The 24,819-nt window shown below is 41.3% G+C and overlaps 1 protein-coding gene and 1 long non-coding RNA gene across 4 annotated transcripts; one reads left to right on the plus strand and one right to left on the minus strand.

The window, feature by feature from the left end:
* Positions 1 to 585: 585 nt before the first annotated feature.
* LOC143843779 (uncharacterized) lies at positions 586 to 6,571 on the minus strand. The gene is made up of 4 exons (XR_013233688.1): positions 6,447 to 6,571; positions 4,747 to 4,869; positions 1,044 to 1,244; positions 586 to 930 (listed from the first exon to the last, which is right to left on the minus strand). It is a non-coding gene; the product is annotated as an uncharacterized LOC143843779 (long non-coding RNA).
* Positions 1,959 to 21,112, plus strand: ATAD1 (ATPase family AAA domain containing 1). 3 transcript variants are annotated; one of them, XM_077350376.1, is made up of 10 exons: positions 1,959 to 2,129; positions 8,909 to 9,084; positions 9,808 to 9,906; positions 10,423 to 10,543; positions 12,429 to 12,629; positions 14,306 to 14,412; positions 16,979 to 17,068; positions 18,248 to 18,298; positions 19,368 to 19,501; positions 19,980 to 21,112. In XM_077350376.1, the coding sequence occupies exons 2-10, from the start codon at positions 8,923 to 8,925 to the stop codon at positions 20,098 to 20,100; spliced, it is 1,086 nt and encodes a 361-aa protein (XP_077206491.1). In that variant the 5' UTR covers positions 1,959 to 2,129; positions 8,909 to 8,922; the 3' UTR covers positions 20,101 to 21,112. The 3 variants fall into 3 exon arrangements, with proteins under 3 accessions (XP_077206491.1, XP_077206492.1, XP_077206490.1); XM_077350377.1 differs by lacking the exon at positions 1,959 to 2,129 and adding an exon at positions 6,542 to 6,734; XM_077350375.1 differs by lacking the exon at positions 1,959 to 2,129 and adding an exon at positions 6,562 to 6,878.
* Positions 21,113 to 24,819: the final 3,707 nt, after the last annotated feature.

Genomic DNA, 24,819 nt, shown 5'->3' on the forward strand with positions numbered 1-24,819 from the left:
AAATACAAAGCTATTCACACAAGATGTGTGAATATATGTTCTGTGTAACATCCACATGATGAACTCATGCAGTCACTTTACATTCGTGATTTGCAAAATTGCAGTGGTTTTTCTCTTTACATGTTGCTCTGACATTCTGCATTCATGTCAGCAGCCTGCTTGCATGAACAGGTTTTCACTCCAACTTGCTGCCTTTCAATCGTGGGAGTTGACTCAATGCGTTTTTACCAATTGGTCCTTTGTATGAAAGGATGAAAGTGTAATCTGAGCATTTTGCTATAGGGATTAGTCACATACTACGTCAGAAGGAACCATTCAGATGATCACTTAATGACATATATTCTACATTCACTGTGACTAAAAACATTCACCATGAGTGAAGAACAAAAAGCGGCCATTTGAAGCAATCTTATAGCACCATGAATCCACAAACACAAATTGTACATCTGCCCAGTTGTGCAAGAAACAACTGGGAGGGGGGTCATTCATACCAAGTGAAAAATAGATTTACCTTTTTTATATATCATATATATACATTATATATAATTTATTCAGAAAATACAGAATAAATATACTACAGTTGCTATTTAAATAAAACAAAACTTTTATAGAGCATGGATTTAAGAGTGCATATTTTCTTTTACATCATTTAGAAGTTATTGACCAGATATTTGATTAAACCCATAGTTAAGATATTCAACCCAAAGTTTGCTTCCCTCCCCCCCGCCCCCCCGCCTTTTCAGCTTCGGTTCTATTGTTCTATATAGTCTAATACTGGCCTCCATTTTCTTCTAAATTCCAATGTTGATTTGTTGTGTATCAAACAGATAAGTTTTGCCATTGTCCTGTATTCCATGAATTTATTTAGCCAGTCCATAATATCTGGTGATGGATCTTTTCCCCATCTTGATGTGTAAAGGATCCTGGCAGCTGTAACCATATATTTTACAAGCTCTTTATACGTTTTAACATTCTCTGGTACCATATTTAATAACATACATTTTAGATCCAACGCAAATTTAGCTTTCAGGAAACAGACTTACCTTGATACGCAACCCTTCTTTGTCATGGGAAACAGCTCAAGGCAAGATGAGGAGAGGAAAAGGAAGGCTGCATAAGATTCCTAACTCTGGGTTGAGAAATTCCTGGAGATTGGGAGGCGAAGCTTGGGGAGAGGAGGTGCACTGCAGAGATTTGATGCCACCCTCCAGAGCAGCCATTTCCTCCAGGGGAACTGAGTGGTACTGGAGAAAAAAAAAGTTGCAGAAACCACGCTGAAAAGACGCTGAAAGAACCCAAGACACGGTTGAACATGCAGAGCAAAATCAGTTTTGTGGAGTAAATTCATGCTCCTGTGCAGAGATCAGAAAAACAGCAATGTTTTTGTGATTTTTCATCAACTCTTCCTTTGTGCAAAATTGGCCCTGGTCTTGAGATCATCTTAATTCCCGGAGAATGTTAGGTCCCACCTGGAGATTAGCACCCAAGAGCCAGCATAGCATCTGTGCCATCACAAGTTTTTTTTCATGATTCAGTGAGAATGCTGTCTCTTTTCAAAGCAGAACAACTTTGGTTATGGAGACCAGCACTCAAACCTATTTCAGCCTGTATACAGCTAGCATAGAATCATAGAATCATAGAGTTGGAAGGGGCCATAAAGGCCATCTAGTCCAACCCCCTGCTCAACGCAGGATTAGCCCTAAGCATCCTAAAGCAAATCAGTTTTAACTCAGCATAACTCTGCAGTAGACTAGCTGAGAAGTCTAGCTTGGCATATGTAGGATGTGCTAAGACAGCTTTTATGTCTGCTTGCCTAAAGTATTATTATGTGCATACTAGTCATAAGACCATTGTCTTATGCACATACAGGTCACACATCTATTGTATAATGTGTCTTGCTGGATTTTTTAAAACCTGTTGCATCATGTATACATGCAAATGCTGTTAGTATAATATACTGTAATTGCAAACATAATTTAAATGTTTCTAATAAAGTAGTAGAGTGGGAAGGGGGCTTAAAAATGAAAAGGGGTGGTGAATGGATTTACTGATTAGCCCTTTTGGACTTCATTAGCTCTTAGACAGCAACTGATTATTCCATTTATAAAACCATGGATCCATTAGGGAAGGTAAGAAATATCTGAATAATTATTTTAGCTCTTTCTTACTTAAAGGCAACAAAACTATTAAATCTTTTCCGGGACTAGAAACTCTCACACTGTTAGATTTATGAATATTTATTCTCCATACAATTTGTACATTACATGTTAGAATGCCAAGACATAACAATTATATTATTTTGCACGAGGATTGCGAACTTCCAAGTGGGGCCTGGAGTTTTTCTAGAATTCTGACTCATTTCCAGATGACAGAGATCCTTTTCCATGGAGAAAAGGGCTGATTTTTGACTCTAGGAAATTATAACCCTCTTTCCCCCAAACTCAGAACTCCCCAGGCATCTCCAGGTACTTCCCAACTCAAAGTTGGTAAACGCTATTCTTCACTGACTGTAGTTTGTGACAGTAGAGCCCCTTGAGAATCAAGGGCATGTAATTCAACTACAATAATACTATAGCACTTTATACCAGCAGATAGTTGCCATCTTTGTGTTATATTTTAGGAAGGCTACACTTGAACCTGGAATAGGTTGTAACTTACCTTTACAAGAGTTACCAAGACAGCAAATAGCTTTAGAGAAACATGCAGCTAAACATGCAGCACAAATGGGGATCAGTTTTAGAACCTGGCCTGCTGACAATCCTAGCTTTCATTTTTATTTTTTAGCATTCAGCTTTGATAGTTGGGGAGAAATACCAGAAACAATGCGTTGAAGCATTCATCTTTGTAGGTTAGATAGGTTTTTCCTGGGTTTCTTTGTATATAATTTTTATTTAAAAAAAACAAAATACAGAACAATAAATGAAACATGCATTATGGCATTGTTATATTTCCACTCTATATCAATAGAAGATTAAATAATATGAAATATTTAACAATGCTCTTTAAATTATTTTTCCTGTTGACAGATAGATTTATGTCTCATTCTAGACACAAAACTTCAACAAATTTCCTGACATTTTCAGAACATTCCATCAAAATGATCTAGAATTGGAGAGTCCCCACCAGCCGACCACCACTGTGGGTGATGGCGTTGGCACTCTGGGCCCCCCTGAGACTGGATGATAGCTAGCACTATGGGATTTGGAATTGTCACTGCCATAGGGTTTTTTTAATGGTATTTTAATGGGATAATATTGTATGTTTTATTGCGGCTTTTATTGCTGGGAGCAGCAGGATATAAATTGAAACATAAATAAATAAATAAAATCTGTATAAAAATGTTAAAAACACATTAAAGTGAACCAATACTAGTTAAGAGGCATGAATCATGAAAATGTTATTAAGTTCATGGTTTGTGGCATAGGCAGCTCGCAAACTGGATCCAGGTGGGAATGATGGGGGCTGAGAATGTCTCACAGGTGGGAGAACACCTGTTCACTCTGGACATGGTAAGAGGCAGGAGAGATTCATAGCCATTTAAGAGAGAAAGGGTCAGATGGCAGCCTTGCAAGACCAGTATTCCAGATGATCAGCGGAGGTGGGCTCAGGGAACTAGGATGTGCAATTTGGTTTGGATAAACCAAAAAGAACCTGAAGTAGTATTGATTCAGGGTTCTTTTCTGACATATCTGAGCCGAATCACCCATCCTTTTTTTAAAACTGTCTGAATCAGTAATTCAGCCAAACTGTAATTCAGCCAGTTTAAACTTCTCTCCCCACAAGTCTTATCAGTCAGCAAAGGATCTCCAATGCCTGGGAAGGCTGGGGGGGGGGGGAGCATGTGATTATGTGTTCTTTAAAGGCCTTCCCCACTTTTGCAGGCAGCAGAGACTTCTTCAAAGTGCATGGCACCAAACAGCTAATAATTACAGGTGCTCCATGTTCTTAAAAACCTCCCCCTGGCTTCACGGGTAGCAGAGAATCTGCTGCCCATCAAGACAAGGGCTGGCATTTAAGGGGCACAGCACGCCAAGCAGCTGAACATGCCAATCTGCTAATTGGTGTCTGCGCCCTTTAAATGCCTCCCCCTGCAGGGATGCTCTCTGCTGCCTGGGAAGTGTGGGAGCATGTGCACAGAAAAAACGACAACAATATTTTTCAGACTCAGCTGAATGTGAAAAAGTGAAGGGTAGTTCATGTGATTCAGATTTGGCTGAATTTATTTGTGCCGAATCCGAAACAATTCAAATTTTGTTTTGCGCACATGCCTAATGAGAACTCTGTTATTGGCAGCCAGCAGTGCCTGTTAAACTTTGGAAGTCTCATACTAGTATTTCCAGGGCCGTAGAAGTTCCCATCCCCTGTTACCTTGGAGTTTTGTAAAATTTAATTGAGAGGAGATTGGGACTGTGTATCCATTATAGAATCATAGAGTTGGAAGGGGCCATACAGGCCATCTAGTCCAACCCCCTGCTCAACGCAGGATCAGCCCTAAGCATCCAAGAAAAGTGTGCATCCAACCTTTGCTTGAAGACTGCCAGTGAACCATCATGAACTGCCACAAAAAGCATAGAAGTTTATGAAATGTTTTTGCCAGGTGCCCTTCCACAAACCTCTTTGTGAACCATGAACCAGCCAAAATCCATGCCAAACTTAACTTCATGCCCATCCACAATTAAGATACCAGAACGTTTTAGCATTCTGCATCTCTTTTGAATTACAACCTCTTTAAGATTTTCTACAAACCTGCTTCATAAAAGGCTTAACACTGATGGTCAACCATCTGAAAGTCAAAGATGGACATATGGGGAAAGTTTCACATGCTGAACATCTAATGGTCACACTGTTGTTCCACAGACAGGATTCCCACTGGAAGATGGAAAATGGAGTTAAGTCCTATCTATCTAGTACATTTTTATCCCAAGGAGCTCAGAGCTAAGCACACCGTTTTCCCTTCCTCATTTTGTCCTCATCCAATTCTGTGAAGTAGGTTATGCAGACAGTGATATAAGGTTGCCAGCTCTGGATTGGGAAATGCCTGGAGATTTTGTGGGTGTGTAGTACACTCCTGTGCAGTTTTACTGGGATCAGTAGCAGGTAATTGTAATGGCAATCCTTAGCTGACTGGTTTAGGAATAGATTCAGGTGGGCAGCCATGTTGGTCTGAAGCCGCAGGAAAATGTTTGAGTCCAGTAGCATCAGAGATTGCTGGACAAATGTACTCTGTGGAATACTGGAATAAGTGGAACACTGAAAATAATTAACTGAGATTCTGCTTTCAGGTTCATCCATCTCTTTTCAAGATGGGAGGTGACATTGCAGTATCCTCCTCTTTGAGGCGTTGTGATTAGCTGTTGTTGGGAGTGGGGATTGTATCTGGGTAAACATGCCTGGGATTGGGCTTTCTGTGTTTGAGGATCTGCCCCCTTTCCTCAAGAATACCGCTCCATGACTGAGTAGGAAAGGTGTTCGTGAATGTAATGCCTGCAAATTTAGGGATGCCAATCCCCAGGTGCGACTTGGGGATCTCCAGGAATTATAGCTCATCTCCAGACTAAAGACATTGGTTCCTCTGGAGAAAATACTTGCTTTGGAGCGTTAACTCCATAGCATTATACATAAAAATAAATGCCTATGTATAAAATGGCTTAAAGTACAATAAACAATTTCTGCAAGGGTTGTTGTTCAAAGTCTTTTCAAACAGAGTCCCAAATTACTCACCCAATTTGGATAGTAATTTGGGACTCCGTTCAAAATAGTCTTTTGTCCTAAATATTGACATTCCAGAGATTGAAACTTTTTCTCATGTTGTTCTTAGAGATATTGAGAAGCAAGAATCTATTTACAAGAAATTTCACAACGTCTAGAGAAGATAAATCCATTTTACAATCCTTAGCAGATGCCACTATTGTAACTAAAAATGCAGAAAAGGTTGGAGCAATGGTTATTCAGGATAGGGATACTTACCAAGCTGAAATTAATAGACCGTGGAGTGACACTTCTAGTTATATACACTTGGTTTGTAGTGAACACTTCAAGCAATAATCTGAAGGAAAAGACTTTGAACAACAACTCTTGCAGAAACTGCATATGATGTATACTTTATCCATTATTTGCATAGGCCAGGGTAGTCAAACTGCGGCCCTCCAGATGTCCATGGACTACAATTCCCAGGAGCCCCTGCCAGCGAATGCTGGCAGGGGCTCCTGGGAATTGTAGTCCATGGACATCTGGAGGGCCGCAGTTTGACTACCCCTGGCATAGGCATTTCTTTTGGCGTTTAAATACCTCTGCACAAACCCTTTTTCCTTATTGTCCATAGCATTAAATTCCGCCGAGGGTCCTCCCCGCCCCCTCCCGGTTCCAGCCCCAAAGTTTTCAACCCAGAGGTGGCAACCCTAGCTGCAAAGGCGGAGGCCGCTGTGGCTCTGAGTCGAGGGCGGAACCTTGGTGCCAGGGCTCCGTGGTTGCGGGGGAAAGGATTCGCGCGCGGCCCGGGGGAAGGACGAGCCCGCAACGAGGCCTGCTGGGGGCTGTTGCCGAAGCCGCGTCCTTTCCTTTTCCTGTCGCTCCTCCGGCCGGGTCGGGGTGCCTTTCGCAGCTATTCCTCTCTCTCTCTGCCCCCGCCGCCCGCCTCTTGCGGCCTTGCTGGGCTGGGACGGCAGGAAGGTCACGGGGCGGCGTTCCCGGCTGCGGCCTCTTTCGCTTTCACATTCCCCGCCGGAGCGCATGCGGTGAGTGCAGGGCGACCCTCTGGCCGCTGTTTTCCCGCGCAACCTTCGGCTCAGGCTCAGGCCCCGGCCTCGGGAGGCCCGCCCGGACAAGGGAAGCGGATTCTCCGTATCTATCGCCTTCCCCCTCGGCTCCCTCCCCCCAAGGTAAGAAAGGTCACGCGCGACCCTCCTTCGAGCAAGGAGCTCCCCCCGCGCTTTCCTCCCCAAGCCTAACCGCCCCTTGGAAGTATTCGCCTGCCAACATCGGGCTGCTGTAGTTGTTTTGCAGTGATGGTGGCATATGCGTGTCAGGTGGGGTGGAGAGAGACCCTTGGGCGGTGGGAGACTGAAGCGCAACGGGGCTTGCCTGGGAGTCGTCTGGCGTGTTAGTGGCACATGGAGAATTGAACAGGGGAATTCTTGGCCCTCTTATCAGTATGGTTCCCTCCGCAGCTGCTTGATTTAAGAACTGTGTAGGGTGCCGTGTTCTCGGTTTGTCATTATTTGAGGTAGGGCTTTCTTTTCAAGACTGAGTTATGTTGGTCCATTGCATACATCGAAGTTCTTCTGTGAGCATTTGTTCATGATTCATTTTATTGCCTAGTGGGTGTATAATAATATAATATAGTATATATAAAACCACACACATTAAATATAGTTACTTGCATGCACTCTGTGTATGTGTATCTCTTTTCTCCTGATTATGAAACATGCGCCATCTAACCCTAACCCAGGCTTGTCTCTCTTTGGTCCATATATCCAATCCATACAAATTGCAGCAATCCCATCACAGTGCATTGTCTCTATTTAGCCAGTTGTGGGAATCATGGCCTGACATCAGAAAGCATACTGTGGATAAAGAATGTTGAAACATAAACCTTCTGCTGTCTCAGACTGGAAGAACTTTACTTGCACCTTTAATTTTTGCATTACAGGATTGAACAAAAAGTGCAAGAATGTAGATTTGCCCTGCAATGAGGCAGTGGGACGGGCTTAATGTGATCAAATTCAATTAAAGGATAGATCTGCATTTGTGGGTAGAATTAGATCACTAACTACGTAACAATAGCTCTGACTATGTGGCCCCATAGCCTCTGGCCACATGTTAAATCATGCCTATATCCCTTCTTCTCTAGATCTGTAAGTGGTTGATCAAGCATTGTACCTTTAGTTGAATATAGAGGCTACAGATGGTTATCCGCTTACGAAGTCAGAGAGCCACTACAAAATAAACATTGTAAATAATTGCTGCAGACTTGATGGTTGCTTGATTCTACCCCTTAAATCACGCGTATAAGAGGACTCTCATAAAGCAACTCGTGAAAGAAATAGGAACCCATTTTTTCTACAGAAGGTGTATATCAGGATTTCAGGTCACTAGAATGTATGAGATACACTGGGTAGGCTACAAGAACTTTAGTAAGCAGCTGCAGTATGTGGCCAGCATTCCTTGTGAGGTACAAAGACTGCAATTCTAACAAACTTGAGCTCACAAGAAAGGTTCATTAAACACTTAGGTGAATATTTGAAAATTTTTATGACTAGCGGCCAAGCCTGTTGCTTGGAGGGGTGGGGTGGAAGGGGAAAGTGAGACAGCCCCATGATGAATGTCTTTCCAGGCAACTCTCTTCTTTGTTTCTGCTGATCTTTATTCTGCTTGTGCATGAGACAGACCTGGAGCTCCATTTGGGTTGCATAGGGACAAGCAGGCGACCCAGAAGGTTTTGCAGGTGGCATTTCATTTTTCCCTGTATTCCACTCCATACACTATTTCCTCTGCCCATGGCAGCCCCCACAGCCTTTCTCCTCCTGCTTCTTTCTCTTCACCCACCAGCTTACCTTTATCTGCCACCCCAAATCATCAGTTTTCCGTCATTTCCTTCCCTAGCAGCTTCTCCAAGGGGAAAATCTAGCCAAGTTAACACAAACTGCATGGTAGCAGGTCTCAAGGCTGAGTCATGCGCAGTAGTGAATTATCTAGATGATCCATCAGGTCCATCTGTCAGGCTTTTTGCCAGTTCAGCAGTGGTTGAAGCAGGAGGGGCTGGGGAGAAGCATGGATTTCTTTGCCACATCTTGCACTAACCAGAAAATAGTAGTTGTAAATCTTATCTAGCGATGTGCCTTAAAGAGACAGTTATTGTTGCTTTCTAAGACCATACATCAATCTGTAACCTTTTTTCCTTTCTACATAGGTGTAGCAGGCACAATGGTACATGCTGAAGCCTTCTCTCGCCCATTGAGCCGGAATGAAGTTGTTGGCTTAATTTTTCGGTTGACAATATTTGGTGCCGTGACCTATTTCACCATTAAATGGATGGTAGACGCAATTGATCCGACCAGGAAACAGAAAGTAGAGGCTCAAAAACAGGTGGGAAAGACTTTTTTCTTCTGTAACACCAAATTGTATTCAAAACTTCATTGGGGACAGAAAAAAAGATAATTATGTGTTTGTAAACTACTGGAGTTGTTATTGGCTGCAGAGCTACGTAGAGTCCTAAGCTAGCCAGAAAGTCCTAAGTTAGGCAGAAGCTGTGTGAGGAAGCATGGGATCTGCTTTCCTTCCGTTGGACAGGAGTAATGTTACACTGAAATGAAGACTGGGACCCTTGGCTGAGATAGCTTAGAGATGTTTCCTAACTCACTTCTCCTCTAACCATTCAAGCCTGATCCCCTCCCTGTACCAGCACCAAACCGTCATGAGGGACTGAGGGGTGGCGGGAGGCAGCCAGAGAGGAGAGATGGACTTTAGACTTGATTTAGTATCATGCCAATGTTTGACCAGCAAGTCCTAATAATATGCTAGCTCAGGGGCTTAGTTCTCATCCTAAGCTTCTCCATTTCAGCTCCCTAGGATAGCGATCTGACAGTAAACTGGTTTTGCTTATCTAATCTTTTGTATGGTTATCGTCTAACGAGACACCTGCATTTTTATTTACAAAGGGAAGAGAGAATCTATATGAAGTCAAGGCCAAATGTTGCAATTCTGTTCTTAACAAGTCTTAATTTGAAATTTCCTGAAAATTCACATTCACACAAAACAACATTCTTTTTAAGAACAGGTCGTGTTACTGTGTGCTTTTTTCCTTTACAGGCAGAGAAGTTAATGAAGCAAATAGGTGTGAAAAATGTGAAGCTTACAGAGTATGAAATGAGCATTGCTGCACACCTGGTAGATCCTCTCAGCATGCATGTAAGAGTCTCTCTAGCTAATTTTGGCCACAATTTAAAGAAATTGTGTTTGAGGCTATGCAATAAAGTATAATATTTTCAGTAGACTTTGGTACATGTAGTTGCAATTGTGTTCTAGTAGGAATTGCAGTTTAATACATTTGAGAATCACATAGCAAGCTCGTGACGTTTCCAAGATCAGGAGTCCTGCCTGTTAGAATAACTTTCTGCTAGGAAATTAGCTTGTGTGTACCTTAGAACCGAAACAGGTAGAGAAGACTTTTCTTCAGGACCAAATGTAGAGTGCACTTATACCTTGAAAACTGTCATCTTTAAATTCAGTATGAATCGTTAATATCGCACAGCCTCCCTTCCTTGTTTTGTTTTGTGACAAGAGTAGCCCAGCTTCTCTAATGCATTACATTTGTGTAACTTGTCTGTAAACTTCAAAGAGCACAAAACAGAGCCTCTTTGGTGAATTGAGAGTATGGCCCAGTAATGGCTGTGCAATTTTCTTAACACTATATTTGTGCCTCAGGTAACGTGGAGTGATATTGCAGGTTTAGATGACGTTATTACAGACCTGAAGGATACTGTCATTTTGCCAATCAAGAAGAAACATTTGTTTCAGAACTCCAGACTTTTACAGCCGCCAAAAGGTAATCATGTGAATGTGCTAAATTATGTTTTCTGAGAGCCAGCATGGTGTAGTGGTTATGAATAATGGACTCTGGTCTGAAGAGCTGGGTTTGATTCCCCACTCATTGACAATAAGAAAAGAAGGCTAGCACAGAGATGTTCAGACACCAAAAGATATGCCTGTGCAAATAATGGTTTAAAGTTTGATAAACAGTTTCCACGGGTGGTTGTTCAAAGCCTTTTCCTTCAATTTATTGCTTGTTCACAACGAATCATCGACGATAGTTTCTGTCATTATGGCTTTTCTCAACTTTTTCATGTTACTCCAAGAAGAGTTCTCCAAGATATTCAGTTAGTTTCACTGGCAGCCTAGCCTACATTTATCCCTCACTCAGGCTTCTTTGGCTGTCAAGCTGTTGATTCCCCACTCTTCCACAAGATGTCTGCTGGGGGACTTTGAGTCAGTCACAGTTCTCTTAGAACTCTCTTCGCTATAGGGTGACTGCTGTGGGAGAGGAAAGGAAGATGATTATAAGCCTCTTTGAGACTCCTTAAGATAGAGAAAAGCAGAGTATAAAAACCAACTGCTGCTGATGAGAGTGTAAACATTTTTGAATGTCTGAACCTTACTTATACTGAATCAAACCATTGGTTCATCAAGGTTGGTATTCTTTACTTTAAGTGGCAGTGACTCTACGAAGTCTCAAGTGGAGGTCTTCTGAACCCTAGTATCTGATCCTTCTGGATGGATATGTCAAGAATTGAACCTGGGACCTTCTGCCTGTTGAACAGATGCTCTACTACTGAGCTATGGTGTCCATAGTAGATTGTACCAATGAAAAAAACAGCACTGAGCCATTCCAAGCTTTCCGACACAAGGGGGAAAAAAGCAGGGGAAGACTGCAATTAGCCATTCATGACAAGTACTCAGTTCACATGGAGGGCTGTCTGTATGGTGAGAAGGGAGGACTGTGTGCTTCTTTTCAGTCATCCTGTTTCTGCTCTGTTCCAGGTGAACTTATGGGTGTGTTTGAACTTGGGTTGATCAGACTAAAGATGTGCAAGCCTGGGGGAAAAAGCAGAAAAATTTGGGGGGACCCATTTGTTATCTTGAGCTTTTTAAAAAGTCCCCCCCAAAAAAATTGGGGGGGGGGAATGGATTATGGAATATTTCCTTTTACCCGAATAACTATGACAAGGTGTTCAATTTGCTATTCTCTAAATATGTTGTAGTTTAATATATAAAACATGATGCTTTTATGCCAATTTATGCACACTGCATTTTATGTCCCCGAAGTAACAAAGTGAACTTCAATCTGTGAAGACAATGAATAGTGCATTTTTTTCCGAAAATTTCCCTTTTTCTGGGGGAGGTCAAAATTTCTGAAAAATTTTACATCTCCTGTCCAGACATGCTCTGATCTTCTACTATAAACAATGTTTTTTTAAACTGTCTTGACCCAAATAAGAATTCAGAGCTCCGTTCCATGAGTGTAGACAAAACAAAGACTTCAATCTTCACATGCACTTGGCATCCAGTCTCTTGGATTTTAATAGAACTTGCATCCAACTAAAAATGTTTTGGGTTGGGCTGTTTAATGTCAAAACCTCTTGAGCCATTCTGTGTCACATTCTTGTGTTCCCATTGTCTCTCTGCCATCGCTGCACTCTTCATATCACCTTGAAAAAGGTGATGTGTTTTGTTTTGATAGATGCTAACATCCTAAACTAGAAGGAAATGCTCAGGATTCATTGGATAGGAGAGGAGGATGTGAGTCGCAGAACAATTGTTGCTTTTAAAGACCATTATATCCCCGGTCGTTAATATTTAGAGGTGACTGGAGGGGGAATGCTATATCTTTTGTGCTAAGCGGCAATAGAATGATAAAGTGTGTTGCTTTTCAGGAGTGCTTCTCTATGGGCCTCCAGGCTGTGGTAAAACCTTGATCGCCAAAGCGACAGCAAAGGAAGCAGGTTGTCGATTTATTAATCTTCAGCCCTCAACGCTGACAGACAAATGGTATGGGGAGTCTCAGAAGCTGGCAGCTGCTGTTTTTTCCCTTGCTATAAAGCTTCAACCTTCTATCATCTTTATTGATGAAATAGGTAAAGTAATGCATGTGTTACATATAGATGTTGAATTAATGCCGTTTTTAAAAAAGTGGGCAAACTTGTCCTATGTCAGGGGTGGCCAAACTCCAGATGCTCACGGACTCCAATTACCACAAGCCCCTCCCAGTATGATATTAGGGAACCATGGTAATTGTGGTAACATCTTGAGAGCCACAGTTTGACCATCTGTGTAATCAAGTATCAGTGGGGGAATAGTATGTTTTTAAGTCAGAAATTTAGATTGCTTTGAAAATTACAAAATTTATCTTCAAGAAGTAGAAAAGCTTTTTTACCAGTCCTTAGTATTTTTATCCTTATATTTAGTGTTGTAAAAATAATACAAATTGCCTCATCTCTGTTTTGGGGCATGAGTTCTTGCTCATCGTCTTCCACTGTAGTTTTGTGTATATCTATTATGGAACCCCCCTAGTGGGTGTTCAAAATTATCCTATTTTCAGCACCTTCTACTTTTAAAAAATATTGTACACTGAAAACAGCCAGTATTTACCCCCTATAAAGCATTATTTCAGTATTGAAATAAAACATTGCATTTGTCTGAAGGTCAGACTTTATATATACACATACACATACGTGGCAGCTTCTAATCTGGCGAGCCGGGTTTGATTCCCCATTCCTTCACATGCAGCCAGCTTATCACAGTCCTATCACAGCTGTTCTGACCGAGCAGTAACATCAGGGCTCTCTCAGCCTCACCTACCTCACAGGGTGTCTGTTGTAAGCTGCTTTGAGACTCCTTCAGGTCTCAAAAAAAAGAAAAGAAATGTGGTGTATAAAAACCAGATGTTTTGCCATGCTTGAGCCAAATTGGTACAATGTGTATTAATTTGCATAGCAGTTTTGCACAGAGTGGCTCATGTAACTTTTATTCTCATACAGAGCAGTTTTATGGGTGGGGGAAAACATATTTGGGTATTGTGCTACTTAGCAAATATATCAGAATCCTCCGTCTTAGGATGGCCTGAGTTACTGAGGTGCGGTCAATGTTGCCCATCTAACATATGAAACATTTGGCTGCAACAGTAAGCAAAAAGGTTATATATGCACTGTTTCATAATCTGTACTAGCAAATGTGGTGTCATCCCTTTGGCTAGAGTTCAAAGTTGTTGTTTTTTTTAACTTTGGATTGCTGATCTCTGTGCTAGATCATAGGAGTGTTTTTTGCTGGTTATTTTTTAAAAACTAGAATTATAGTGATCACCAGCATGTGCTTAAATTTTCAAAAGGAAGCATTTGTCCTCAGGATCTCCTCCTAGCAGAAACATATCGTGTGTGAAGTGATCTTGAGTAAAATGCATTCTTTAGAATTTAAGTGTCCTCCAGGATTAGGTCCACCTAATCTAGACTCTCTTGTGAGAATTCTGGCAGCCGGCAGCCACTATATGCTTGGCTGGGATGTGGCCAGGTGACTACCTGTGGCTGCGGATTACCAGCTTCCCACCTGTACTGTACCTGTTCAAAGGTCTCCGTTTCAGAAGTACTGTGACATATGGCTTGGGTGCTGCTGAAACACCACTTTCCTTGTATGTCATCTGAATAATTTTTAAAATATTTCGCTAGGGTGAGGTCACTGTATCTGGGAAAGGTGATAACTGCTTAAGTGAACTTTGGAAGTGTCATCCGTGTTAATTGAAATACTCTTGTCAACTCAGATTCTTTCCTGCGAAGCCGTTCCAGTTCTGATCACGAAGCCACAGCCATGATGAAGGCGCAATTCATGAGTCTCTGGGATGGTCTGGACACTGATTACAATTGTCAAGTAGGTACAGCGTTTCACTACCAGAAAATCAGGATTTTTCTTTGCTTAAGAGGCAATCAGAATGCCCACTCAGTATGATCCCTGACGTAGAAAATGTCAGTGACATGAATTTCCATTAAATGCACACAGAGAGAGAACATATCAAAGCTAGAAATTTAAATGCTGGAACAAGGAAATGCTAAAGGCAACCATCCTAGTGCTCTGCTGCTAACATCGTATATTTAGTTCCCATAAATATTTGACTTGGAAACATGGCATCAACAGTACACAAAAGTTCAGTTGGACAAATGGAAGGGCCACATAGGGAGACGTCCAAGGCAAGCATAGTAATACAATGTAGACTTCCTCTCTTTCTATATTTAACAGGAGATTCTTTTACTTGGCTTCCTCATTATTAGAAAGAGCCTTTGCTGTGTGGTGTTAATGGTATAGATCAGTATTTCCAGTGCATTCCCAATGAGACCTCTTAAGATGTCTCAACATCAGGCTATTGCGATTGTCAAGAAATTGGAAGAAGGGAGGGAAAAGAGGCAGCTAAGTGCCTTCATCATGGGAGACAAAGAACATCAGCTCACATGCTAAAGCTCATCTGTCTAATAGAGTCTAGTGATAGTAAAAGTTCCCATTTTTAATATTGTGCTGATATATCATTGTACATTTGGAGACCTAATTCTTTGCCCCTTCTGTCAGTGTCTTGTAATATGGACTTTAATGAACTAATTTACTTCATGTGCCTCAGGGCTCTTTGTGAAGTCTTTAACACCACCACCTCCCTAATGCTAATGTGGCAAGAGATTGCTTGATAACCTAGAGTAGATGAGTGTCTGTCTGTTCCAGCTTTATGGCTGGGATTAAATTCACCCTAAAATATGCAAAAATCAATATCCACCACCATTTACAGGATTAGAGAGCAACAGGACTCATAGTGTGATGGGGGAAGAAGGAATCTTACTGGGATACCAAGGTAGCACCCTGTTTCTCTCCACTACCAACTAACTCATCTGAACAATTAGCCTCCATTTTATTAGTAATTTGGTTGAAAGACCTAAATAATTTACTTGGAGTTGAGATAATGTATAGGTAGAGTTCCTGCAGACAAAAGTTACATAAGCAGATTGGATTCATTAACAAAGCATGAGGAACATATGATTGCAGTCAAAGAGAAAAATAAAATATAACTTTCTTTTTGTAAGAACCCCAGCTGTTGTAATAGGTTATAGCTGATACGTGACTGCAGAAGATCAGCATAAAAATGTAGTTGTTTTAAATCTGAAACCAAAACCCCTCGACACATCCTAGTTAGCAGTAGATGCAGTGTGGAAGTCAGAGAGTGTAGCTTCAACTAAGTCCTGTTGAAGACACTTAAGACAAAGCTTGGCTGCTCATGGTATAGGAGATGTTTATCAGGGACAAGTCTAGGCTTGTCCCAGTCTCTGCCTTTCACTTTAGAAATGGAAGCTAATAGTGGATTCTGTGCAACATCTAACACTTTAAACATGTTGTCTTCCCTGATTTCCCCCTATGTAACATTCCAGTGCATAGAACTGGGAAGGCCATGATTTATAGGTGCATGCCATACACACAAACTTGTGTGAAGATTCCCTGGGACTGTTTCTTTACATCTCTAGGTGGCAGTGTTGCTTGAAAATAGATGAGTACTTTGAGCAGTGAATCTCAAGGTGGTTTGTACATGATCAGGCATGTATATGTGTTATACTAAATCATGGGCAGATCAATACAGCTTCTGTGTTCCTAGTGGGCTTCATGTTATGTTGAACACATTTTTCTGTGCAGAGATTATTATTGGGCAAGTGTCCAATTTTTATGAATAAACTTGAATAAACATCATTGGAGTCTTGAAAATTCACAAAGGACGGGATCTAGGAAAGAGGCTAGTGTGACTAAATATGACTTTTTAAACAATGTAGCTAATACAAGAATTTCATTCATCTTTGTTAACATTTTATGTCTCTCATATCACATATGCTTTTGAAAAGTCATGGCAACTATATGTTTTCATAACAATAAATCTAGAGTCTGAATCAGATGAACTCACATGGTATTAAGCAGATTAATTTTGATGTAGAAGTCTGTGAGACTGCAGTTCATTAATGGTTTCTTAAGAGGGTGCATAGTAAGTCAGTCCCTATCATAGCATGCTAGTGACACAGTTCTGGAGATTACTGTTCAAGTTTGGTTCATAGTGCGTGAAGGCTTTCAAATCAGTTGAACTAAAACATCTTCTGGGAAGAATAACTAGGATGTTCCAAAAGGGGAGGGGGAAGCACACTTCAGACATGACATACTGTCTTCATCTTGAGGCAAAATTTTGATTTTTGTCTCAAAATTTACAAGAGGCAGACATTTTGTTGATGTAGCACCAGGTGTTGATCTGCATTTCATCTGTGCTTTCCCCCATTTCTTGCTCAGAAGTGAAGGCTGGTGATTTGTTTAATGGCTCCAAAGGAGCCATGCAGTCCCAGAACATTGCCCATAGGGCACAGTTAAATCTCTCAAGAGGGAAAGTTACAGTCTTTCTTTGACCTTAATTCTGATAAATCTCCAGGTGATAGTGATGGGAGCCACCAATCGCCCTCAGGATCTTGATTCAGCTATTATGAGACGAATGCCTACGAGATTTCATATCAACCAACCTGTAAGTCATTAAAGAGTAACAGGATTGTGTTTTCTGTATTGTCTACTCTGTTTTGAATGGTAGATATTAGAGTCTGTCTTTCAGTCATATAATGTTGCCTATAAGTACCCTTTTTTGTAGATTATGTAGAAAAGCTATCTTTAATAATTCAGTAATTTTGCATAGACTGGGCACCCTCCTAACCTTCCCTGGCAGACCATTCCACAAGGTGGGGGGGGGGGGAGTCCCAGTGGAGAAAAGACACATGTACAGGCAGTTGTTCATTTTGCCCATTAATGTCAGTACTTTAAAGCCTAGGTATCAGTTGCATGAGGGGGATAGTTTATTGTTGCTTCCCAACTGATGTCTCTGAACTGGCTAATGGAATGACAGCTTGGCCTGCTTGAAGCCTGCCTCTGGATACTCCTCCCAACCAATGTTTTCTCCAGCAAGAGGGAATATTTGGATAATGTTGAGGAGATGAAATGTCATGGGCCTGGATCCCGCATATGGGCTCTGCTAATGGCATGGCTTTCCGTAGGTGCAAGGAACACAAGAGATGCTGCCACTGCTGCCAAAAGAGCATCTTGCAGTAGGGAAAGCACTGTCTTTAGCAGATCTGTAGGATCAAGAAACTGACTTTTTTAATTTTGAGAGATAGCACATTTGAGGAGAGATACCAGCAGCAATGCTGCAAAGTTGGTGCCTTAAAACAGGGGTAGTCAACCTGCGGTCCTCCAGATGTCCATGGACTACAATTCTCATGGGAATTGTAGTCCATGAACATCTGGAGAACCACAGATTGACTACCCCTGCCTTAAAAAACAGCCCCCCATAGCCCTGGGACAATTTTCCATTATAGTCTGTGGGGACTGTTGACTCTAACAGTCCCCAGAGACTATAATGAGGCTGGAAAAAATTCAGCATTCCTGAATATTTACCATATCTGAATACCATACTGGTATTGGGGATTCCAGGAAATGCCTTTTTTTTTGGGGGGGGGGGTTGCTATACAAGAGCTTGAAAAATATCATTATAGGTTTGTTTGTTTTAACACACCCCTAATGGGAACTGCATAGCAGCATCTTTTCAAGTTGTTCAGGAGCAGTTCAGTTCCTACTAGAAAAATTAATGTGTGAAAATGTTGTCACAATGTTCCTGTTTCATAACAATGCTCTTTCTTTAAAAAAAAAATTGCAGGCACTGAAACAGAGAGAAGCAATCTTGAAGCTGATTTTGAAAAATGAAAATGTAAGTTAACTGTTCCAACCATTAGATGGATGGGTGGCCTGACCTGGGGCCAAATAAGATGTGACTCAGGAAAATACTGGATTAAATCTCCTAATATATATCTTAGCTGGAAAAAGCAGCTGGTAGGGACGGACTGAGGCTGTCCTTGGGAAAGGCAGGATTAGGTCTCACCCCACTGACACTTTCCTGATCCAAAATATCTGCTCCCTTTTCCCATGTGCTGCATTAAGTTCTGTGGAGCGGGGAAGACAAAATATTGCCCCGGGCTCTCTCCCCTCATTGGACTTATAAGTAGGTGGATGGTGGGGAGACGAGAGATACTTTGATTAGGATAGCATAGTGAACAGCACCCCCCAGCATGGTATAGTGGTTCAAGTGTCAGACTAGGATTTGGAAGACCCAAGGTTGCATCTCTGCTCCACCATGGAAACTCCTCAGGTGACTCAAGTGCCAGTGGCTCACAACCTAACATCTTATAGAGTTGCTCTTTTTAGGAAAATATGTAAGAAGGAAGAATGCTGCCAGCCACTCTAGGTCCCCACTGGGGAGAAAATTGGGATATAAGTATCAAAATAAATAACATTTTGGACCATCCCCAGGTTTCATGCCTGTCAGCTCCCCCACCCCCTTGTACATAGATATCCTTTTGCAGCTAAGTTGCACATCAGGAATTGTTTCATGGACTCATAGTGTCTCATGTAGTGTGGGATTTAACATAAGGTAGAATCTTTAGGTACTGGAACAGCATAATTTAAAACTATTAAATATTACTTATTCCACTGTTAAAGCTGTGGGCTGCTTGTTTGTGAAAAAGTGCTCTTGAAAAGACCATTAGATCCCAGCCTTGTTTTTAATGCTGTAAAACTGGCTGGTAACAGTTGAGCTGAAAGGACATAACTTTTGCTGGATTGTCCTATAATCTCTCTCTCCCCCCTCAATTCAAAATTCAGTTTGGAACAGAATCAATAGTATTAAATTCCTGGATTCTGATCCAGTCTACCCTGTCCATTACTACCGAGAGGAAAATGCTGTCATTGTCCTTATCTCCATTGCTTTTGTTTGTTGATAGGTGGACAGGCACGTAGACCTCCTTGAAGTTGCTAGAGAAACCGACGGATTCTCTGGGAGTGACTTGAAAGAAATGTGCCGGGATGCTGCTCTCCTCTGTGTTAGAGAATATGTTAATTCTTCCTATGAAGAAAGGTACCTTTTTTAGCTTCACTGTGTCAGCGACTGTTCTTTATGGTCTTTGTTACACAAACAAGTGTTGAGAATTTCACTGAATGTGCATGTTGGTTTCATGAAACAGGAGGAACTGGGAAAGACCTCCTCCTGTAGTGAGCTACTTCTGCTCCTGGCACAGGAAGCAGCTCACACATTTCTCTGCTTATGGGGGTGTGGAAATTGGTCAGTTTTATTTTGGATAAGAAGGTACTTTGGGAACAGGAAATAAATGTCCCACATGCTTCTTTCTGTTCCATGTTCATATAGGGATGTCTGCAGCTCTTGGGAAACCGGAAGCCAAGAACAAGTTGCTTGGATATTTTGCATTTGAAACTCATTTAGCAGCTTAGTCCTTTTATTGCTTTTCAGCTTAAGGTTTTTTTCCTTGAGCTATGTGTGTTGTTTCAGTTTCTTATACAGCAGTCTGAATCAACTTTTCTCATTTATTTGCTTAAAGCCAAGAAGATGATGAAATACGGCCTGTACAACAGAGAGATCTACACCGAGCAATTGAGAAGATGAGGAAGTCAAAAGATGCAACAACCCAGAATGTTCTAATGCATGTTAGTTTAGATTAAGGCTGAGATAGGGAGTGTGTGTGCGTGTGTGTGTCCCAATGTGGCCTCATTCAGTGGCTTGCTATGTGATTTAGGTAGCGAAAATGGTTTGGAAGCAAAAATAGCCTTTTAATAAGTGTTTCTGGAATTGTTTTTATATTCTGATATTTAAGTTATTGAAATCTCGCACTCTTTTCAGAACTGGGCATGGCCTCAGTCAAAGATCATGATGTGGAAGAATGTAGTCCAGGTCAAGAGCAAAGTCCTGTTTCATTGTTGCAGCCTTAAAAGCCTTTGGTAGGTTCTAGAGTGGCACACAATTTCTAGGGGGAAGGGATTCAGACTCCATGTATATATGTATGAATGTGTGTGTGTGTATATGATATGTAAATATATATATATATATCCACACAGTTTTTATATATAGACATAAATGTATAGATAATTCGAATATGAAAAGCCAACTTTTTTTTTCCTTTTTCTTTATTTTTTTACTTAATTGCTGGATCAAAGCAAATCAGAGGATTTAAATTCAATACACATTCACCTATATTTGTCCATTACCATAATGCAAAAGCAAAATCTGCTTTTGGGTATAACTTTTCTGGAATGGAAATCAGATTCCTTGTTTCGTGTTAACTCATGGAACCTGCCAGTGCCAATCAGTTTAGGTAGAAAAGTTGTATAAAACTCGTGATTTTTTAAAAATTACCCTATTACCAGGGTTTTTTTTTTTTATACTGACATAATTGTTCATAGCAGAACATTGCTAAAATTGCATTTCTCTATATCTTGGTTTTGTGAGTCATTTCCTGTTTAATATTATGCTGGGGGGACTTTTGCTATTGAAGTTCCTTGTAGCACTAGGTACTTCCATGCCAGTGGTCACAACACAAATTATGCTAGTATTGCTGGTGTAAGCTCATGGGTTGCTTCCTTTCACCCCTACCTTTTGCTCATTTCTGTAATTTTGTATAGGGCTTCCACTGATTATTAGGACTTAACAATAAAGTCTTTTTTTCCCAGTAACAAATGTGTGGTGAGATACAGAACAGGTTTTCTTTTTAAAAATCCCTTTTAACTCTTTTTCCACCCCTCTCCTTATTTTGCAGTACTAAATTATGAGGATATTGATGCATCTGCATTACTTGAAATGGCCAGTTATTTATTATGTTCACCATACTGAAAGTTGAATTCGTCCAGCCCACTCAGCTAAGAGCAGGGCCTTCTTCCTTTTCCACCAGAAGACACCAAAATGTTAGCCTCTTAACCTATGGTATTTTCTGGGTTTTTTTTAAGGGATGGTGGTAGTGAGCATATCGTCCACAAGGCAGAAACTGAGCCTGTTTTTTTAAGAATGGATTTTTATCTCCTTAGCCAAATGAAGCATGGAATTGGGATCACTGTGGGTAGTTGTGAGTTTTCTGCATTATGAAGGGGATTGGACTAGATTACTCTGGAGGGCTCTGCCAACTCTATGATTCTGTGATGCATCAGGCAGCCATAATGCAATGGTTGATTATTTGGAAATAGGTCCTCGTGTTGTGAATTGGCTTTTCAGATGAACATGCATAGGAATGCACCTAGGAGATGATAGTGTTCTGTTCTTCTTACTTATCAACCAGGTGCATTAATACCATTGATACAGTGTTCACACATGAGGATACTTTCACTTCCTGTTCCGAGTCTGAATAACGGGGAGTAGAGGTGATAATGCAGTGGCTTTTGCCCAGCCTTTTTCCTACTTTGAAATGAGAATATATAGATTTTTAAAAAAGAAACTTTTCCAGTTTAAATAATACATTGAACCTATTTTAATGCTTTATCGTCATTTAGCAATAAATGATTCGCAGATAATGTTCAGGGTATTTCATTCAATGTCGTGCCGAATGCTCTCCTCCCATTCCCTCTGCTCATCTGTGGAATTCTGCGGAGATTTCTCTTTCGTTGGCCTCCGTGCTGAGTAGGGTGGCTGCATGTGCCTTTCAGTGTGCAGTAGAGCACATCATGCCAGCCTGCAGCAAGCTCCCCAGTTGATTGTCACAATATTTTAAAAAATCTTGTTTGGTTTGTGCTGATACAATTTGTCCTTTATGAGGTTTCAAGGATATATTTGTTATGAACATAATCTGGATTTAATATAGAAATCAGTGTACAACATTACAAATAAGTATCATCATTTGATTTCTTTATCATTACCCTTCATGTATACCTATTGTTCATCTTATTTTTGTGTGTATAAGGGAAACCAGTCTACAAAAGAGCACCCTGTTTTTTGCTGCCCTTTTCCAGTTCTTCTGTACACCTTTTGTTTGTTTTATTTGTAGAGTGGTCACTCTAGCCTTTTTCAACCTTTTGACTGCATAATATCCTCTGAACATTTTTGCAGTCTTCAAGATAATCTTGAAGTGGTATCAGCTGGCTGTGCCTCCCTGACACACCCACGGAAGTGACATGTCACCGGAAGTGACATCACCCAGAGGCCCCTTAACCAACACCAAGAGGGGTAGGCTCCCTCTTTCCTTCCAACCCATGCACCCAGAATATAATATACCAAACAGCCACTCTATCCAACCAACCCCAAGAAGACTCATGTGGCTGGAGAGCAGAGGCTGGCTGAGCCAACTGCTCGGCTCAAAATGCCAGGCTGCAGCAGTGGGCAGGAGCTAAGTCCTGGTTCCCACCCACCCGCAAGCCTTGAAACTACACAGCAAAGAGCCTCTGGAAATATCACTCAGAAACTAGATATTCAAGTCATTTTAAAATTCTGATACGGTTATTTATTTATCATATGGCAGCCAGGCAAGGGATGTTTGAAGGTGGTTTGCCATTGCCTGCCTCCACGTCATAACCCCTAGTGTTCCTTGGAGGAACCCAAATCCTTGGAGGTCTCCCATCCAGATACTAGCCGTGGTCAGCCTACTTAGTTTCTGAGATCTAATGGGATGAGGCTTGCTTGGGCTATCCTGATCAGGGTCTGACCCAGTAGAAGTTAATCATGCTTCGGTCCCACTGTGACTTGTTAGCTGCAACCAACTCTGAATTGGGACCCTCGCGAGGTGCCATTATATCACATACTCTTAATTTTGCTCTCTTTCCAAAAACATAATCCTGGGAATGTTTTGTCCTTTGTTGTTGTTGTTGAAGCAGCCAACTTTTTACTGTGATCCTGCGTATTCTTGAACAGTTCTACCTAATTCACAACCATGATAATGTGGATTATTCTTCATTTTGCACAATTTGGAAGAATCCTTCCAAAGCTCTTCAGCTTGCCTGGAAGTCTAGTTGCCCTGCCAGTTCCTTTCAGATACTTGGCTAGCAATCCTTTTTTCGTAATGGAGGATGTTTTTTTAAAAAATAACAAGTACACCCCTCTGTTCTCTGCTATGCATGTTCATAACAAGAGGCTAGAGCTCTATGTCAAGGTTAGGTTTCTGCAGTTCTTCACTCTCCGAAAGTTGGGGGTGGAAACCCTTTGCTTGGAGCTTCCAATGCTAATACGTTAGTGTGTGAGATGTTGTATGTCTGGTTCTTCATCACATTGAGGATTGCCCACCTAGAATGTGTCTGAAATGGACCTACAAAGAGTATTCTTTTGAACTTTGGTTTATCCATCTCTACAATGAAAATTGTTCTTTTTAGTGCTCTGCCCTTAACTGCATATCAATAGGAAGACATTTTTCTTCTTAGACTTACAAGGCTTTATCAAGACTACATGACTGATGTCAAATTGGGATGTGCATGAACCTTGACTCACTGCTGGGCTCATGCCCCTCTCACTTTTTCAGTGCTTGTCCCTTCCCTTTTCATGCAGAGTATTACCTATAATGGTTGAATCAAGGAGCACTGTGACATACAAATACTGGAACAGAATTTAACAGGAGTTGGTCTGCCACACACAAACCAGAATTCTAAACCAGAACTTAATCCAGGTTTAGAATCCCTCTTTGTGTGGTAGAAACTTAACTAGAGTTGCATGCCTATATTTGAATTCCACGAGTCCTCTGTGCTAAAAGGAAAGGAGGGAGGAGTGAAATGATGTGCAATTCTAGCAATGGGCCAAGTTCATACACATTATGGGGTAATGTTGGCTAAAAGTGGTCACTGAATGCTCCCTAAGAATCTTTGGTCAGGCTGTAAACTATAAGCAGCAAATATGTTATCACTGGCAAACCACTGCTGTTTTGGCATCCAGTGGCAACTGGCAGGGTGACTCAGGACCTTCAAGGCAAGAAACATTCAGAAGAGGTCTGCCACTGCCTACCTCTGCATAGAAGCCACGGGCTTCCTTGGAGATCTCCCTATAGAGGTTGACCCTGCTTAGCTTCCTAGGTTGGGCTATCCAGGTCAGGGCATCTGCTACTGCTTTAGCACAAAGCAGAATTTCTTGGATCACAAGAACACAATAATACAAACAATTGTGCCCAATGGTCAAAGACAGCAAAGAGCCCCACAAGGTTTGATAAGTGTAATGGGGCTTTGGATCCATTTACATACTAGGTAAAGCCATATATGTTACAAGGCTGTAGCAAAACATTTGCAACTGTGCTTTTTTTCCTATGTGCTACTGCTACTTTTTTTCCACATGGTTTTTAGGATCAAGCAAAATGATGTGTGTTATGACCACAATGGCAAAGTGTAAATGGGGAAATGCAAATAAACTGTCTGGCCTCTTTAAGAGGTCCAACTCTGTCTTTGCATTCTATTTCATTTCCTGAGCAGATTCTTCATTTTCTTAGG

This window comes from Paroedura picta, chromosome 8 (genome assembly GCF_049243985.1).
Source record: "Paroedura picta isolate Pp20150507F chromosome 8, Ppicta_v3.0, whole genome shotgun sequence".
NCBI lineage: Eukaryota > Metazoa > Chordata > Lepidosauria > Squamata > Gekkonidae > Paroedura > Paroedura picta.